Genomic DNA, 20,001 nt, shown 5'->3' with positions numbered 1-20,001 from the left:
TAGCCCTATTTTCCAGAAGAGTAACTGAGGCACTTGGAGGCTGAGTGATTTGCCTGCGGCCCCAACGCTGTTAAGTGGTTGGAGCCAGGACGAGACCCAGGCCACCTGACTCCAGAACCTTGCTCTTCACCACCACCACCACCACCGAGCGAGTTAACTCATTCACAGGGCTTAGCAGAGGGCCAGGAGTTCATTGAATGCACAACCAAGATTGTTACCCAGCAGGATAAACTTGCTGATCCCGGGAATGTCTGCAAAATACGTCTCTTGCTGTAAAGGTGTCCTTTAAGGTGTTGCATCCGTGCCCCTGGCTGTGATGGCCACATATGGCCACAGTCCTCACATCCCTGCCCTCACCCTGCCTCTTTTGAGTTTCAGAGTTGTATTTCCACCTGCCCCTTGACATATTTTCCCATGAATATCTCTTGACACCTCAAATTCCACGTGTTACAACTGAACTCAGAACTGGGAAACCTGAATAACATCTGTGAATTGTATCAATGTCAATATCCTGGTTGTAATATTATACTATATAGTTCTGTAAGATGTTACCATTGAGTAAACTGGGTGAAGGATACCGGAGATCTCCATATTATTTTTACAAGTGCGTTTGAGTCTATAATTATAATCTCAAAATAAAAAATTTAATTAAGACAAAAAGATAATGAAAAAACAAGCAAACTGTGAACTCAGTCACTTCACTTCCTTGCCTTCCCCAGCTTGCTCTCTCTGTTCTGCATCTCGCCTTGCCTGGCATGACGGTCCGCTCAGTCACCCCACTCAGAAGTCTGGAAGTTGTCCCCCCACTTCACCTCCAACATTAGATTGTTACTGTTTTACTATTTTACCTGAGAAAAATGTTACACCTGTGTCTTCTTTTATTCCTTCCTCAGCCACCTCCCCACTGGGCTTGGATCCTCCTTTCGGTTTGTCTCCCCTACAGCTTCCTGAGTGATGGCCTTAACTTGGGTGTCTGCGAGCTTGTCACTCCGTTGCTTAAAATTCTTCAATGGCTTTTAATCATTTGTGATAAAAGACCACACTCTATGGTTTGCCCTACCTGGATCAGAGTCATCTGCTTGTCAGTTATAAATGCAGGTTTCTGGACACAGAACTAAATATGCATGCTTCACTAGCTCCCCCTGGTGATCATTTTGTGCACTAGCACTTGAGGACATCTGGCCCCTGGAGATCTTAGCCTCACTTGTGATTCTTGAGTCTTTTTTCTCCTGATGTCTACCTTGCCTGGAAAGCACCTGCTATGGTTTCTGTCTGCACAACTCTCCCTCAAGACTTGGCTTGAAATGCCCCCTTGCTGCCTTTCTGTGTCTCATGGCACCTCAGAGCACTAACCCCACTGCTGTCCTTAATTGTGTCTTTGTGTGTTTCCCTACTCGAGGGTGAATCGCCTCAGACAGACTGCTTTCACTTCATGCTTGTAGCCCCAGACCCCAGTGGAGTTTCTGACTTATAGTAGGCATTTAATACTTGTTGCCAAATATTGATGGTTTTTATTTTGCCTTGAGTTGTCACCTGGATCCCCAAACAACAGTGTTTAGTGTCATTGCACAATAAATAAAACCAGAGGGAAATGGCCAGTTAAAAATAGTGTAGTAAAATTACTCATTCAATCAAAAACAGGTCTTTTGTATTTGCCACCAAACTCCAGTATTCTACAGGTAATTGTGTTAGAAGAAAACCTTTTTAAAGCAGAAACGTGTTTCAGTAATGTATTATACCACAACATGCCACTATGTACTGGCAGCCCATCCCCTGTCTTCCCCTCCTCTCTTCTCTCTCTGTTCTCTCTCTTTTCCCATTGTTCAGCCAGAGGACTTGAGATAACTAACTGATCATTCAGCAGAACACAATAGTCTGGCTGTTGGTCTGACATGTTTCCCTCTGTCAGTTTGTCATCACACTGAGGCAGCAGTTTTCACTTGGGCTGTTCTTTATCCAGGCTGCCAATCAGTGTGCTGATTTCCCCTTTTCATTCCCCAAGTGAACATTGACTGAATAGGGGATTTGAGGGTTTCTGTGAGTCACTTTATAGGATACAACTTGTTAATGTTTTAATGCCTTTTATTATGGGAAATTTTAAACATACATAAACATAGAAGAGTATAATAAATCCCATTTACCCTTCACCTGAGCTTTATCCATTAACTCATAGCCACACTTTTTTCTACCCCCATGCCCTCTGCAATTATATCATTTCATAATGGGTTGATTTTTGTGAGTATGAAATAAGTCTTTTCTTTTAAGTCATGAAATGGAGGTGGTTTCTTATTGGTGGTAAAGTATCTCAAGAAAGCATACATATTTAAAATATATAACAGATATAATTTACATGCCATACAATTCACCTGTTTAAAGTATACAATTTAATGGCTTTTATATGTTCAAGGAGTGGTGAAAACATCACCCTAGTTTTAGCACATTTTCGTCAACCCTAAAATAAACCCCTTACCCATTAGCAACCACTCCCTATTCCTTCCCATTCTCTCCCCCACCCCTAAGCAATCACTGATCCACTTTCTGTCTGTGTAGATTCACCTATTCTGGAATTTCATACATGGAGTCGTACAGTATGTGGTCCTCTGTGACTGGCTCCTTTCAGTTAGCATGATGTTTGAAGGTTCATCTATGTTGTAGCATGTATCAGTATTTCATTCCTTTTTATGGCCGAATAATATTCCATTGTAAGGATCTACCACAAATTATATATCCGTTTATCAGCTGATGGACATTTGGGTTGTTTTCACCTTTTGACTGTTGCGAATAATGCTGCCTTGAGCACGTTTGCAAGTTTTTGTGTGGACATATGTTTCATTTCACTTGGGTACATACTGAGGAGTGAAAAAACTGTGATTATGGGTCATGGGATAACAGTGCTTAACATTTGGAAGAGTTGCCACATGTTTTACAAAGTAGCAGCACCATTTTACATCCCTTCCAGTAATGTATGAGGATTCCGATTTCTCCACGTCATTGCCAAAGCTTGTTATTGTCTTTTTGATTATAGCTGTCCTAGTGGGTATGAAGTGACATTTCATTGTGGTTTTGGTGTGTATTTCCCTGATGAATAATGATGTTGAACATCTTTTTATATGCTTGTTGGCTATTTGTGTATCCTTTTTTGGTGATGTGTCTATTCAGATCCTTTGCTTATTTTAAAAATTGGGGTGTCTTTTTATTAAAGAGTTTTTATAGTTCATTATATATTCTTGATCCAAGTCTCTTATCAGAAGTGATTTGCAGCTGTTTGTTCCCATGCCATGGGTCATCTTTTTATATTTTTATGATATCTTTGATCAAGAAAACATTTTAACAACAGAAAATGTGAGGGGAAATGGTGGAAAATATTTCAGTTTTTATGGAGCGTTCTGAAATGCAGTGCGCATGGGCTTATGTGTACTGAAGTTGCTTTTTTCTCATTCAATCTGTGCCAAAGTCAAGCTGGTTAAATCCTCTCAGTCCTGCAGTTTTGAGAAGCAGGCTGTTCCCACTGTGGAGAGGCAAGAACTCTTTATTGTAGCTGTGTAGCTCATGGAATTTTTAAGGAAATAGGTTTCTCTGCTGGGGAGACTTCCATCTCTGACTTAAAGTGCTGTATCAAATGGATCACCTTAAAGATTCCTGGACTTGGTTATATTTCTTAACAGTCTCTGTTGCATTCTTTTCACACACTGAGTTCCCACTGGCTTTGATAAAAGGAAAGAATGTAGTCAAGAAAATGAACCTTCACCAAATTACAGGCATTATATTTGCACATATATATATTTACACGGAAGTTTATTTAAAAATTGCAAGTTCTGTTTTGGCATGGGTCTTTTGTAGTATATTAACAGGCACTCCTAGTTAGATTAGCTATAGTAAAGATAGAAAGAATGTATTAGGGAGGGAATTTGACATTTTCTTTATTGAAGCATTTGAAACCTAGGCATGCAATGATTGAGCTTAAACCATAAAGGAAAGAAGTTTGCTTGAAGACTTGAGAGGCAGAAATAATTGGGAAGGAACTTGATTTGGTAGTTATTTTGGGAGGAACTTATGATGTCTTGATTCAAGAAGTACTTCTGAGTTGACTATGTGTAAGGCATAGCTTTATGGGAATAAAAGAGAGGGAGGAAATCCTGACACATGTCCTTGGGGGCCAATTGGGAAGGGACAGAAGTCCTGGGTAGTGAGTTGGTGTCCAGAGACTAGGAAAGGCTACATGTTAGATGTGACATTTGAATTGGCCCCAGAAAAATTTCCACAGGTGAGTGGGAAAGACTTTCTAGATAAAGACCCATAAGCACAGGTGTCAGGAAGAGAGCAGCTTGAGCTAGCAGACAGGCAAGTAAGTAATGGTAGTTGGTGTTTAAAATCATTTCATTTCCTAGCTAAGGTGTTTGGCTTTAATTCATTAAGGACTGCAGATCCATTGACGGATTTTGAACCATGAAACTGATCTTGTTTGCGTTCATAACTATTTGTCTAGAGCTGACCATTTGTTCATTGACAGTCAAGTTCTAGCTTTTAGTTTCCTCTCTAAAATCTTTTGATCCAATGATGATGATGATAGCTAGAACTTATTGATCAATTTCTGTGTTGCATGCACTGTGCTGTTATTAGTCCTTATGATAACTCTGAGGTGTGTGCGTATATATTATTAATCCTCATTTTGCAGATGCAGAAATTGAGGCTTAGCAGAGGTCAAATATCTTACACCAGGTCACACAGATAATGAGCAGCTGAGCTGGGATTTGGACACAAGACCATCTTATTCCAAGTTCTACTAATACCACTAAATACTACCTGGCATTGCTTCTCTGATGATGTCATGCTGCCAGGGCACCTTCTTTGCTGAGCTTTACTGCAAATGGCATGCCCTGTGTTTGCCCCGAGGGTGTATATTCCTCCTCCACTGAGCTTCCAACTCGATTATTAATACTCTAGGTATTCTAGTCCTGGGAAGGTCTTCTTTAAGGTAACTTGGTGCATCTCTACTCTCACCTATATATGTTTATTAGTTTATTTTCATGTACGAGGATGAGACCTGTTTTTGTACTATTGGTTTAGATGTGTGACTCTGAGAAAGCCCGCGGTGCCTGTTTCTGTAAAATGGTAGGGTGGACTGCATGATTCTAAAATCCCTTCCACGTCAGGCTCCTGTTTTTGGTTTAGGCATTAACTAAGAAGGAATAGCGGCTCTGGGATTGTTGGATGGTTGGGAGAGCGTTGTCAAAAGGACCAGTCATTGTATTCAATCCTGACTCCTTGCACCACTCTCAGTAGCGTTTGTTTGTGTTCATGAACTTTCTAATAACCTGGCTTCACTGATGTTAAGCTCTATTGAACATCAGTGAACCACCAATGCAGCCGTTTTCTCTGAGCTGCTTGAATTTAGAACCATTCAGGGTAACCTCCCTGATCACTTTCTGCACATTTTCTTCCTCTGAACCTGTTTTTCCCCATCCTCTTTATGATTTTAAATTCATTCCTGTTCTCTTTTTTTATTACCTGAAACTGGGTCCCCACTCAAGCCAATAAATTCGAATATGTGTGGGTGGGCCCTAACACACAGGTATTTGTTAGAAACTCCCCCTGTCATTCTACTGTGCACTCAGGGCTGAGAGCCTCTGCCCTCCTCCAGCATAGGCCCAGCTTGCCACTCCTCCCCCATCAGTCCGCTTGGATCACCAGGCCCTAAGCACAAGAAGTATCCACGAACCCTAAAGATTTTAAGGAGTACAGTAGAAGAGGTCATTTACAATTTCTCTTTGCAGTTTTTAATGAAAATTTCGTTTATGTTCATCCTAATTTATTATCCCAGTTCACTCTTGACTGTCTCATGTCCCAGATCTCAGAATCTATTTGATTGATGTGACAACTTAAGTACAGTTAATTAAAGCACAGTACTAAGAGGGCTGCATTTATGGATTCACAAAAGAAGTTCAGATTGTGGATTAGTACATTCAGCAATTTTTAAAAAAGATATGTGTTTGTTTACATTCAAGCACACACAAAAAAGATTAGAAAATATACTAAAATATGTAATCATTGTCGCAGGGTGGTAGGATTACAGATGGTTTTTACTTTTCATATCTACATTGCAATTTTTCTATAATGAACATGTATTTCTTCTATAAGAAAAATCTTGAAAAGAAAATATACCCTAGACAAAGTAGGGGAGTGTGTATGTGTCTGCTATTTTTAGCTCTGGAGGCATATCTTCTGTGGGGGATATTGAGAATAGTACCCTACTGAGAGGGAGTTAATAGCAAGGCTTGGCATACAAAAAGCTAGGATTTGGATCCTTGTTATTTTTGTTTTGCTTATTATAGCTAAGCTAAAATTGTCATGTCTGTATGGTTGATATTTTGTTTTGTTGAATAAGTGAGTGTCATGAGGCTAATAGTCCATAGCAGGGGCACAAAAAGATGATGACATTGATGGTTTACTCTTTTGTTTTTAATGCCAATGGGTTAATTTTAATGATAATATGTGTTATTGGCAGTGCTTTCAGAAAAACTATTAAACTGGGAACAAAATGTTGACGTAGTATCTGCTCATCTTTTTGCACTGATTTATTACTGGAGCTTAGCATGTATATTTGAATTTTAATTTTAAATAAGACACAAGTAGAATAAGTGGTTTAGACCAAAACTTTAACAGTAGTTATCTCTGTGTACTGTTGTCAAGTAATTTAAATAGTACTTAGAAAATAAAAAAATTAAAACACACATACACATACATAATTATTAATGTTTAGTTTTTGCTCTTTCATCATAGTAAGTTCCTTTATAAAAAGGTGAGAGAACACTACTACCAAAATAATGGGAAAATTATATGAAATAATGGGAAAACAGAATTGTCATGATGTTTCAGTTAAGATGGTTTCTTCTGAAATGCTGTTTCACTAATCCTTGGGGACATTTGGCTGTAAGCATGCAGTTATTACATTTTTATCCACAGAATGGGCTAAAGTTCGCATCACATCCCTCACAGTTGCCAGAGGCAACGCTGGTTTAATTTGTGCCCCTGTGGCAGACATTTTTGGATAATTTTAGTAATTTCTTTTTTTAATGCTACCTTTTCCCTTTCCTTTCCAATCTCCTATCTCTTGGCCCACTGCCTACTGATTGAGTTCTGGGGCAGTGAATGTTAGTTGAGGAGAGAACTTACAGAACACCGGAAGGCCCACATGGTTGTCTAAACGGGCAGCTGGGCTCCAGTTGCTGCACGTCCTGGGGAGAGGGGGTGATGCAGGTCAGAATGCTGCTGTCACCTTCCAGTGCACAGTGAATGTCAGTGCTTGCGAGATTGACAGGAGAAAAATGCATCTTAACTGGGCATGTTTGAATCCCAATTTGGAGCCTGAAGAGCGTACCCTAAGAGAGCTGCCTTTGGGGGATCTTTAATTCTTTTGGTATAGTATTGAGATTTCTTGAAGTGCTCACCTCCACTGTTCTGCTTCCTGCTTGTGCCTTTGATATGTTTGTTGTAGTAACTGTTGTTTAACTTGGAGGAGCACCAGATGGACCTAATCTGAGTGTTGACATTACTTCTTTTAATTTTGTTTTTAAATGCAGAGTGGACACAAATCTCAACCAGGTATCTTCGAGAGCAACTGGCAAAGATTTCTGACTTCTACCACATGGCCTCGAGTGCAGGTGATGGGCCTGTGCCTGTGCCTCCGGAGGTGGAACGAGCGATGAGGCAATGGGAGTACAATGAAAAGCTGGCATTTCACATGTTCCAGGTAACCTTTCCAAGAAGCACAAGACTGCGTTGAATGCTTTTAAGAAGAGTTCAATTAAATGGGGTTAAGTTATAAGTTTATATGAACCAGTACATGCAAAGAAAGCATTCTTATATTTCTCATCATTGAGTTGTGTTAAAGGTGATATATTTGCCCTGAGATGACAGTGTCTTCTTAGACACATGTCGTTCTGCAGCTTTATTAAATATGGTCTTTTTAAACCTTTTATTTGCCAAATTGGACATGTTTTTTTTAAAAAGTACCTTTGTGCCGATGCCGTCTCCTCAAAGCAGATCATGTTTAGAGCTTAGTTATATTTTTTTTTAAAGAAAGATGTCATCTTAATTTGGTTCAGTTGCAGTTTAAAATGTAAACTGTTCAGGGCAGGGGAAGGGTCATTGAGGAATGACTGAACTCTCAGCCATGTGAGTGGTTGGAAATCGTTTTGACCAGAAGAGGGCGCTTGTGCTGATATTTGCTGCAATCTTTATTCCTGGCAAGATGAGGCGTGTTAAACTGAAGTTGTATTACTAGCATAGATTTTCAGTACCTGCTACCTTGATCAGAGAGGAAGGGGGGTAGAGTGGATCTGTTATTTCTAAATTTCCAAAACATTTAGAGCCTTAAGTATAATTTTTCAGATGGTAAGCTGCTTTGTCCAAGAGCTCAGTCCCTGGTAGCATTTAAAAGTGTCTTCCCTGAGCTTTTGTGATATTCACTGAGCTGAGGCTTGAGTCTGCATTTTGAGAAAGTGTTTCTCCTTTATTACTAGTATGTTAAGTATTTTTGCAAGGATTGATACTGAAATCACCGTTTCTTTTAGAGGAAGCAGTTAGGTCTTAAAGTGACGATTCTAATTGGAAAATTATTAACTTCTAAAAACCTTCAATGTGTTTTAACCTGCCATATTCTGAAATATGACCTTAGAACATACATGTGCAGAAACAGGCATAGTCATAAACTAAAACAGCTTGTGGATGTACTGTTTTGTAGTCACTGAAATCATGTTCATGAAGATTCTTTAATGATGTGAATTGCAACACAAAACATCAATATGACATCAAATATCTATATGCATAGAGTGTCATAAAAACTGAATCTTTGTATATATTTATGTATGTATATGAAAGCAATAGTCCAAAAATGCTTATTGCTTATATCAAGATTAGTGGCCTCAACAAGTGTTGCACCATCCTTTATGGGGCATTTTGGAAATTTTTGGGGATTTATTTTTTTTAGTGTAGTCATTTCTACATTATATAAAATCCTTTCATTTTCTCTTTTATATTACACTTAGGTCATTATCTTGATTTTTAAAGTTCTATTTTATAGTTAGGTTACAGTACCTGAAATTCATTTTAGGATAGTGAAGGACATTTTTAAAGGGGGCATTGTATCTAATGGAATTTTAACCCCTTATCCAGATGGAGATGTGTTGGGTGCTTTTGTTCTTTATAATTATTGCTGTTGACCAAATTTCCTCCCATGAGCTTGAGTTCACACTTCCTCAAAATCTGGCCCGGGCTTGATTTGCCCTGGGAAGTGTGAAGTTTCTGAATTCCCTTTTTTTTAATGGGGAATTTAATTTAGAATGAAGCGGATTATCAAAACAGGAAAACACTGCTTCTTAATTTTGTTTGTATTTTGGACGACAATCGAGACAGTGTTTTACCACAACAGCAAAAGTACTAATAATGATACTTAGACATAAGGGTGTTTTATCTTAATTTTAGCTGGTTTTTCTTTAATATATTAGTGTAAGTTTTCTTTGTTCACTCAAGGAAGGAATGCTAGAAAAACATGAATATTTGACATGGATCCTGGATGTTTTAGAAAAAATCAGACCAATGGATGACGATCTTCTTAAGCTCTTGTTACCCCTAATGCTGCAGGTACAGTACATATCACTGATTTTTTGGGCAAGAAATGAGTTCAATAAGAATGATTAGGTAAGTAGAGATGAAAAAGGAAAACTTTCCTTTTGAGATAGGAGGAAAAATTGTTTTTGCTGCAACACATGGTGCTTCTAATAGGTTTTCACAGAATGAAAACTTGCATTAGCCATGTTCATAGTTTTGATCTCCATGTCCTTTTTAAGTAATCTTACCCATATTGGTTTCTCCCATCACTGAGCTAAGCAAACTACTCGTTTAATACTGCCTCTCTTGTCACAGAGATTTCTGTGCAAACAAAACAGATCATCGCTTTTAAGGACATAGAGGCTCTTCTGTGTTCTTTTGACATTCTTTGAGTCAAGGAGGACATGAAACTTCCTATTTTAATGATTGGTCTAAGGTCTGTTAGAATTTAGATTATCTAGAAGAGATTTATTTTAAAGAAATTTAAATTTTTGGGGGAAGGCAATGCACGCATATGCTAATTCAAGCAATATGAAAGGGTATCAGTGAAAGGTAACTCTTCCTGTCACCCTGTTCCCCTCCCCAGAGACTGCACCACACTCAAGTCCTGTGTGTCCTACCTGAGGTAGTCTACACCTGTGCTGTTTACTACAGCGACCACTGGCCACGTGTGGCTGTTGAACCCTTGAAATGTGTCCAGTCTGAATTGAGATAGGCCCTAGGTATAAAATATACACCAGATTTCAGACATAGTATGAAAGAATGTATAATTTCTCATTGATATTTTTATATTACCAGTGTGTTGAAATGGTAGTATTTTGGATATATTGGGCTAAGTAAAAGACATTCTTTTTAATTTTGCCTGTTTCATATTTTTTAATGGTTACTGAGACATTTAAAATCACGTGTGCCTCACATTCTATCTCTACAGGGCATTTCTGCTCTATACAGTATACCTATGAGGGTTTCTTTTTTGAATGAAAACAAGTCTATATTCAAATAGTTATTTAAGTCAGTAGCTTAAGACATGACTGACTTCTGGTGTCCTTCTGCTCCTCAGTATTCGGATGAGTTTGTTCAGTCGGCCTATCTGTCTCGTCGTCTCGCCTACTTCTGTGCCCGGCGTCTTTCCTTGCTGTTGAGTGATAGCCCCAGTCTCCTTGCTGCCCACTCGCCCCACATGATGATAGGACCAAACAACTCGAGCATTGGGGCCCCCAGCCCTGGCACCCCCGGCCCCGGCATGAGCCCCGTGCAGCTGGCCTTTTCAGATTTTCTTTCGTGTGCACAGCATGGTCCCTTGGTTTATGGACTTAGTTGTATGTTACAGGTAAGTCCTTGGCCCTTGTTATTTTCTGTTAATGTAGGAAACAATGGGATTGGGAATAGCGTCTTCAACATTGGTATCGCAATTCTAGATTTTTCCTCACCGCAGTAATTTGTAGGGTTTTTAAAATTTTTATTAAACTATATTTAATAACTGATGCTTGCACATGATTCAAAATAAAAGGTACAGAGTATACAGCAAAAAGTTGTCTCCCTCCCACTCTTCTCCCCTTGCCAGCACATTCCCCTCCCCAAAGATAACCACTGTTACTAGTTTCTAGCGTATCCTTCCAGAGATACTCAATTCAGTATTCATTTTTATACACATGGTAGCACACCATAAACTCCTGTGTGTGTGTGTGTGTATGTGTGTGTATGTATTTAAACAGCATCTCTTGGAGATTGTTCTTTACCAGTGCATAGAGAGCTGCCTCATACTTTTGAAAGGCTGGATAGAATTCTACTGATTGGCTATATCGTTGTTTACTTTACCAGTAACTATATTTTAAATGGATGGGCCTTAGAAACCATTTTGATTAAAACCTATAGGAGTGGGTCATGAAGAATCTAGCTTTTATTTCCCTATGTTGTATGAAGCTCAGAGAACATTTGTTGCCTCTGTCTAGAAGAGAGTTATTGTGGTTGTCCTTTATTAGGGCCATTAAGCAATTCAGTGATTAAAAATCCTGCAGGGAACCCTCAGAATAAGTCAGTTGTATTATTGTTCTTCTGGAAAGACAGTTCCAGGCAACGTTCTTTAGGCTTCCTCATTCCACATCCTTAGTTAGTACCTCCTCTGTGTTTCTTTAAAATTAAAATAATTTATCATGCTCTGATCATTTGGTAAGCATCGTTGTTTGTGTAGTCCTTGAACATTCCAGGTCAATGGGCTGATAATATGAGGAATGAAATACAGCTGTGCCCCAGAGGAGCCCGCAGTGTATAATGTTGAGTTCACATTTCTTGAGTTCTTAATGTGTCCTGCTAAGGGATTTGGGACAAGGGTGGCCATGGAGACATGTTCTCCAGTCTGGTAGAGTTTATATCTTGTCAGGAAGTCAGACTCATAAAAGGACAGTCTCCATATAATATGGTAAGGACTAATGGAGGTGCACAGGGGACTAAGAGATTTAAGAGGTAGAACTCGTAGTCCAACCTGGAATTCATGTAAGGCTTTCTGAAGGAAGTGATCCTGAGTCTTATGAGTGGGAAAAAAAAAAAAAAGTCAATTAAACACGGTGTTCTAGACAGCTGTAACAGCATGGAATAGGCCCAGAGGGCTGGCTTCTCATCCCGTGTCCAGGTTTGTATTAATGGAACATAAAATACAGAGTCTTTTGGGAGGCAGGACATAACCCTGTGGCCCTTATGCTGGGGATGTCATTGAGAGTTTTACTCAGGGAATGACATGGTCAGTTGTGTGGTTTAGTAGATTATTTTGGCCACAGTAGAGGGAGGATTTGGGGGTGAGGGTGGTGACAGTAGAGAGAGGGAGACAAGATAAAGAAATCAGTTTGGAAGAGTCCAGATAAGTTCAGTGTTGGGCAGCTTTGGCTTTAATGTCCCCTTAGGGCCTCCAAGTGGTTTTGTTCAAGAGGTTGTTACATGTCTGAATCTGAAGATTAGGGTAGACAGCTGGCTAGACGTGTGGATTTGAATTGCTCAGGGCCATGTGGCTGGTTAAAACCTTGAGCGGTGAGATTACCTAAAGAGTTTGTGGTAAGACAGGACCTGGAACCTGAGGGACACCAGTGGTTAAGAGATGGGCAGAGGTTAAGTCCACAGAGGAGTCCAGGAAGGGTTGGCCAGAATAGAAGGGAGAAAAAGAAGAACGAGTATTGTTATGGAAGCAAAGAGAATGGGAATAAGAATAATATTATAATTTCATTATAATCATCATAATAGCATTTATTATGTTCCAGGCACTGTTCTGAATTGTTACATGTGTTAAGTATTTAATTCTAGAGCCATCTGATGAAATCGGAAATACTGTTGTTCTCGTCACATCAATAATAAAATGTTGTGCATAGATTACACAGCAGTTAACTGGGAAAACTGAGATTAAACCAAGGTGGTCTGGATCCAGAGTCCACACTCCTACCTCTGTGCTAAATTGCTCCTCCAGGTACTGCAGAAAGTTATAAAATGGAGTGAGTAGTGAGCAGTGCCAAATTTTGTGGGAAGTATGGTGAGAAGATGGCTGCACAGTGGATCTTGAGTTTGCCCATGTGGTGATCAGTAATGATCTTTCTGAGAGTCATTTCAGTTGCGTGGTGGGTGAGAAGCCAGGTTGAGATGGGTTGAGGAGCGATGAAGAATGAGGTAGAAAAAGTGCTAATTGTTCTTTTGAGAAACATGTCTATGAAAGCAAGAGATGAGCATGGGTAGCGGATAGAGATGGTGGCTGGGACAGTGAAAGTTTAAAAACTATTTGAGGATATTTATAAATTAAGGGTGAACCAGTAGAGGGAGAGCCTGAGGAAAGGACAGGGGTAGTGTGTGACAGATCAGTGCTCCAGAAATGGGAGGGTTTGGAATTGAGAACATAGATCTGGGGATGGCCTCATCTGTGGACAGTAGGGATGTGGGCCAGTGGAAACAGATGAGTTTGGTGGGTTTTGGTGACTTGACGTCCTTCACATATGCCATCAAGTTCCCACAAAAATGTCTTCTAGACCTCAAAACTTAGTTTTTTATATTTAATTTTGTATTTTAGAAAAAAAAAATATTATATTCATTCTCTAAGCTCACATAGTTTGCTGCTCAGTGGTATGATAGCATAGTGGTTGACATATACTTTAGAATCTTTACAGATCTGATTTTAAGTCTCTGTAACAGTGAGCCTCAGTTTCCTCTTATGTAAATGGGAGATGGTAGTTCTTACCTCATTACCTATAGGGTTAGGGATATGGTGACAGAAAACTTTCAGAAAGAGTTCAACACATAGTAACTGCTTAATTAAACGAGAGCGATAATGTTTAATTTACATTTAGGAGTTAGCAGGATAGCATAATGATTTTGAGCATGGGTACTAGAATTAAATTCAGGCTGGTAACTCTTTGATAAAAAGTTATCATGTTCCTCTTTGATAAAATTAGGGAATAACAGTATCAACCCCATGGGGTTGCTGTGAGATGTAAGATGGTCATGTAGTGCAAGCTGGTTTGAGTAAAAATGAAAATGTCTGCAAGGGTCTAGGACAGTAGTAGGGAAACCACATCCTGTAGGTGAACTCCAGCCTGTGAGCTGGGAATGGTTTTTATATTTTTAAAAGGTTATCAAAATGAAACAAAATAAAGCAAAAGAGGAATATGCAGCAGAGACTGTAGGTAGCCACAAAGCTTAAACTATTTACCATCAGGCCCTTTACAGAAAATGTTCACCAACCTCTGGTCCAGGGTCACTGTTTATCCAGCATTTATGAAACTATTTATTTATGGAAACATTATTTTTGAAGACTCTGCATAAAAGATATTGAGAGAATTTTTGTTTTTAACCATTTCCCTTTTAGATTTTGTGTTCTTAGAAATTTCATCTTTTAATTGCATCTCATTTTTTTTTTAATTACAAGGCTTCGTGAAATATTGTTTTAAGTGATGATTACTGCATTTTTATTAAATTTCCTAGATTTGTTCTGCTGGAATATTATTAGCTTATGAATTGGAATTTTCCTTGACTTCTCAATAGCTGTACTTCCTGCCTTTCAAAATAATAATTCTATCGTAATTTCATCTTGTCACTTGGAAAATTGGGAATGGGGGCAAAATGTTCATATTTTAAACTCAGGAAACTGTAATATAGAAATACATGGTGTCATTTTTACTGTTGTGCCCATTGTTAACATTTTTCCCTTCTCTAAATATCTTGATTTTCCTGCTTCATTTCCAGACTGTCACTCTCTGTTGCCCAAGTGCCTTGGTGTGGAATTATTCCACAAACGAAAATAAGAGCACGAACCCAGGTTCGCCCCTGGATCTGCTGCAGGTGGCTCCTTCCAGCCTCCCCATGCCGGGTGGGAATACAGCTTTTAATCAGCAGGTAGACTTTCCATTATGTAGTTAGATGGGTGTTTTCTTCCTTGAGAGGCATCAGGGCATAGTGGGTTAAGCCCTGGTTTTAGCATCTCAGATGCTTGGGTGTCATCCCCAGCTCTGTCCCCTAATTCTCTCGGTGACCTTGGGAAAGCATTTAGCCCTCCTGAACTGCAGAAGTTAATGAAGTTTCTCTCCTTCTTTTCATCTTCTTGCTGGATGATACTTGCCAAGATTTCCGCACCCTGATGGTAATTATGGTGGTGGTTCTAATACATGACCACAAATCCCATTGTAGTGGTTTTTGATACTTAGTCATTGTTATATGCTTTTATTAGTGTCGTGTTATTTGGCTCAAAGACTTATGAAACTTCAACCACAAGATCATTACTAATATTTAGAATAAGATCCTGTCTTTTACCAAGGAGCTTACTTAAAGAAACATTTCTAATTGCTTTCACTCATTGGAGAATGACTCAAAGTTTTTTTAGAACTTTTACTTTCCCAAATTGTGTCCTTAAAAAATTTCACTTGTAAAAATTATTTGTGAGCATGTATTTTTATGAGCACTTATTGTTGAAAACTGGTATTGAGTCATCACTGGTAAATGCACTTCTTGGGCAACAGACTGCATTTTCTACAATGCAGTCAAGATTGTAGTTCACCATAGGATACTCTACTCATGCGGAAAAACCTGTCGTGATTTAGACAAACCACAGTGGCTTTTCAAGCACAAGTTAATTAGAAGCAATTATCTTTCAGGTTCGGGCAAGGATTTATGAGGTAGAACAGCAGATAAAACAGAGAGGCCGTGCAGTGGAAGTTCGGTGGTCTTTTGACAAGTGCCAAGAGTCGACAGCAGGTATAGAATGCAACGGAAAAATGAATGCTTTTGAATGTTGGACTATGCCATGTTCTTATTCTTGTAAATTGTTCCATAAGAATAAGGACGCTTTCAACAGAGCCACCTGATGAATTTCAAGTACCTTCTTCAGTTCATGTCCTTTAGATTCTGCCTGTCTAGAATGTCAGGTTTGGTTTTGTTAGCCGTTCTTTGATAATATATGTCAAGAAATGATAATTTTGAAGAATTCCTTTTGACCGACATAATGATGATTCTGTGTTAGCTGTGCTGGCTTCATTTGACCTCTTTAACCTCTTGCTTAATTTCTGTAATTAGGGGTGACCATTAGTCGGGTTTTGCACACGTTGGAAGTCTTGGATCGTCACTGTTTTGACCGAACTGATTCAAGCAATTCGATGGAGACGCTTTATCATAAGATTTTCTGGGCAAACCAAAATAAAGACAACCAAGAGGTAGTTAATAGTTCTTTCTTTTTCTTTTCCTCACGTTTTATTTTCTTAGCATTTATTCTTCTTTCTCATACAGTATGTCCTGGTGAAATCTTTTCTGTGAAGTGGAGTATCTTATGGAGACGTCTGCACTCTGAAATCATTCTATTGTTTGGGCTAAAATGATCCATCATTATTAAAATGAAACTTCCATTCGGCTAGTCTACCTAGGTATATTGATTAGAAAGATTTTGCTTGCCCCTTTTACCATCAGTCTCCCTTTTTGTAGTTTTTAGCTAAATATCTTTCATCTAGTGATTTGACTTTATAACATTGTTTGACTTGAATTTAGTGGAATATTTTTAAATATTTAGCATATCAAATAGTGATGAATGTGTATTTGTGGTCACAGTCTTTGAAAATTCCTTAGACAATTTTTATCTTATGCTTTCTTAGTGATAGATGGTTTCATTAATGAACTACTTTTTATACATAGCATTTTCATTTTTTTTTTCCCTCACCCATATTTGGGGGGAATTACCAAGTTTATTTGTCTTCTTTCACAATGAAAATCTATGATGTGTCTGGCTTGTGCTGGGCACCAGGAGTGCAGAGGTCAATTTCAAGACACAGTATCTACTTTTGAGGAACACCTTAGTTAACTGATTGAAATCTTTTGATTTTCAAACTGGATGTAGAAACGAGATAAAACAACAAAAACAGCAACCAAACTCCTTTCCTTATTCTATTATGTGAGCCTGATACATGTAGTAGATTATTCTTCCTTTTGCAATAATTTGTGAGCCATCACCCTGTTTCTCAAGATATGTTTTGAGACCACTGCTGCTAATTAGGATCTCAGGTTGCTGAGTTAGATGCAGATTGAGTGTGACATCTAAGTCATTGGGAATCTCAGAAATGCTTCAGAAGATCATACAGAATATGCTTGATTCTCTGCTTATTAGATTGGAGTGTTACAGTGCTCTTTTGGGGTGGAAACCTTAAAGTTCTTCTATTTGTAATAAGGCCTCCCTTTTATAAAAGGCTTCAAATGTCCTAAGATTTTTTAATACATAGAAGTGAGATATCTGGAAGAGAAGTAAGGATACTCAAAATTTAAGATGTCCTTTTGGATTGCTAATTTTTTTACACTATGTGTTGAAAGAAAACTATGTTGTTCTCTCGTGAGGATTTTACTAAGTCCATCAAAACCACTTCAGTTTTACAGTTAGCCTCACTAACTTGCTAGTTAATGATTGGCAACCTTTAAAATTGTTGTCTCATTCACCTACAGAGACTTAAGTTACCCACAAGCCCTCTAGAGAGAAAGTGATAAAGGTGATTTATCTTATCAAGGGCAGAAATACTACTGTGTTTCTGAATAAAAGCACACCATTTGTGGGGTTCTCCTTAAAGTGCAGCTATCTCCAGACTGGGGTGCTTGAGATGAACAATTAGATGAATACGTGTAATCTATGTACATTACATTTTAAAAAACCTCATACTTAAACAGCTCCTTCTGTGAGTTTTATTATGAACATACTTATTACAGTGCCATAGGTATAGAAGTTATAATTAAATACATGTATATTGAGAGTTATTAACTCAAAATTTCTTTAAACTGGGAGGGTAAGTGAGAAATGTAAGCTGCCTGGTGCTTCTTGAGTGTCTTCCCGCCAGCATCTGGGGACAGGCTCACCACCAGAGGGCGGCACGTGCCCGGGGCCCGGGCTGCTCCGGCAGCAGCTGCACCCTAGCCACAGAATGTCTTTGGAAGTAGCATCAGTGTTACCCCGTTTAGCAGTAGCTGTATTGAATGTGGATTCAGCTCCGGAAAGAGTTGACGTGAGTGGTTGCTTTGTGGTAAACATGCTGTTTTCTGATAAGATAAAAATGACATTTTAAATCCATAATTCAGACTGGTCACTTTTTCTTTCTTTTTTTTTACAATTTGGCAGAAAGAATGATTGAGTGGACAGACCCTTCTGTAATATTTAACATTAAATTAAATTGAATTTTAGAGTTACGTCTTTTTGGCATCTATTTGTGTGTGTATCTAGATACATGGAATATGTTTTGGAATTCATTTATATGCTGCAGAGGTAGATCGACTCTGATTAGCTGTGTGACCTTGAGCCAGTTATTCATGGGGTCTGTGCCATAGTGTCCTCACTTGTTAAATAAACATAAAGTACTTGCCCTATTCATCTCTAAGGAAACATAAGCACTTTGAGAATTATAAAGCATTATAAAAATGTATATTAAATGTAAATGTATACTATAAATAAAAATAGTAATCATTTCTAGTATTGTATTGAAAATGAAACTACTAATTCTCTGTCAAGGAGTTGTGTAAAATGGTATGGTTGGGATTCAGAAACACATCTCAACTTCTTTAAATTGTACTTCCCCTTTCTTAGTTTCATAATTTGTGTGAGGACTTAGACAACATGATAGATAAGAGAAAAAAAATACTGCTCTCTGTAGTTGCAGTGGGCTTGAGGTTTGCTTTTGCTAGAGTGCATGTCTAGGTAGGTCTGGACCCCTGGTTATATAGGTGCTTCCTTACGTCCCTTTTCTCTAGAACTACTAACGGGAAGCCAAATCCTCTCCACTTCCTTGTAGGGAGGGGGAGAGCAGCTGTTCAAATGGGAGAAGCTTGGGGTCTGAGGTTCACTTTTGCGTGGGTAATCAGTCTCAGTATTTAGGGAAAGCCTGTTGAAACACAGTAGTGCATGGGACAAAGGCTTTAGAGGCCTGGATCCTGCCCTGCATTTGGATGTGGCCAGGACAGGGAGTGTAGGAGCTGAAACTGTGCCCCATGCTGGGGGACTGTCAAGCTGTGGCACGCTTTCACCAATTCCACCTGGAGTGTGTTACTCCTTTACCCTTTCTCTCCCCACATCCCCAGTTTCCCCTTCTGTGTCAGGGCTTGGTAATATTGTAAGGGAAATGGAAAGAAATATCTCAAAACCCTTAATGTTTGTTTATATTAGATCTATGCTACTTGCCTTCCCACTGAATGTAGTGTAAGATAGAGAAATTATGACACTTAGATCAGGACTCAGGACTTGGGTCCCAGAGTGGCCAGGCTGGTGAAATTAGTGATGTGGGCTGCTGCATATAAGGGAGTCAGGGTGGGAGCCAAGGTGACCTGGGGAGTGGGCATGTTCTGTCTGAACAGGGCAGTCTCTGTTGGATTCTACTTCAGATTGCAGACCCACTGTTGCCTGACCTTCCACTATTTCAAGAGTGGTCGGATGTCAAGATTTGCATGTAAACTTTCCCAATCTTAAAACTCTCTATAGGCCAGTCATCATGTAGTCATTTTTGCTCAGATGCCTGCCAGTTTCTGTCTCCCAGTGTGTGTTTTAGGCATTTACTCACTTACTTGCTTCAGAACCATTTATGTTCTGGTTGATGGAGGTGGTTGGAAGCCAGGCATGCAGATGCGAGATGTGGGGACCCCCTGCTTCCAAGCACTGGTGGTCTGTGACTTGTGACCTGAAGGCAGGGGTCGTGTTGCTGACCTCTCCTGAGCAGCAGGGTGGGAGAGGACTGCCCCTTCAGCTTCACGGAGCCTTTGGACCACTTCCTTCCTCTTGGCATCTCCTCTTAATTGTGTTGGGTGTGACGGGAAAGCAGCTGCATCTTTGGGTGCCTTGGGGACATGGGTCAGAAGGAGGAGTCTGAAGGTGGCAGGAAGAGCTGAGCTGCCTTTTCACTTCTCTCTCTGGTGCCC

General features: G+C 39.3%; 1 protein-coding gene across 1 annotated transcript in view; it reads left to right on the top strand.

The window, feature by feature from the left end:
* Window positions 1-20,001, top strand: part of LOC119539198 (mediator of RNA polymerase II transcription subunit 12-like protein) — a 129,417-nt gene that overhangs the window by 81,542 nt on the left and 27,874 nt on the right. The window contains exons 5-10 of the mRNA XM_037842514.1: window positions 7,581-7,750; window positions 9,532-9,642; window positions 10,670-10,939; window positions 14,824-14,973; window positions 15,729-15,828; window positions 16,147-16,283. Coding sequence (XP_037698442.1) covers window positions 7,581-7,750; window positions 9,532-9,642; window positions 10,670-10,939; window positions 14,824-14,973; window positions 15,729-15,828; window positions 16,147-16,283 — 938 coding nt within the window. The remainder of the gene's footprint in view (window positions 1-7,580; window positions 7,751-9,531; window positions 9,643-10,669; window positions 10,940-14,823; window positions 14,974-15,728; window positions 15,829-16,146; window positions 16,284-20,001) is intronic.

This window comes from Choloepus didactylus, chromosome 1 (assembly GCF_015220235.1).
Source record: "Choloepus didactylus isolate mChoDid1 chromosome 1, mChoDid1.pri, whole genome shotgun sequence".
In the NCBI taxonomy this organism is placed as follows: domain Eukaryota; kingdom Metazoa; phylum Chordata; class Mammalia; order Pilosa; family Megalonychidae; genus Choloepus; species Choloepus didactylus.
The sequence above is the reverse complement of the archived record's forward strand: the minus strand, read 5'-3'. Positions and strand labels throughout refer to the sequence as shown.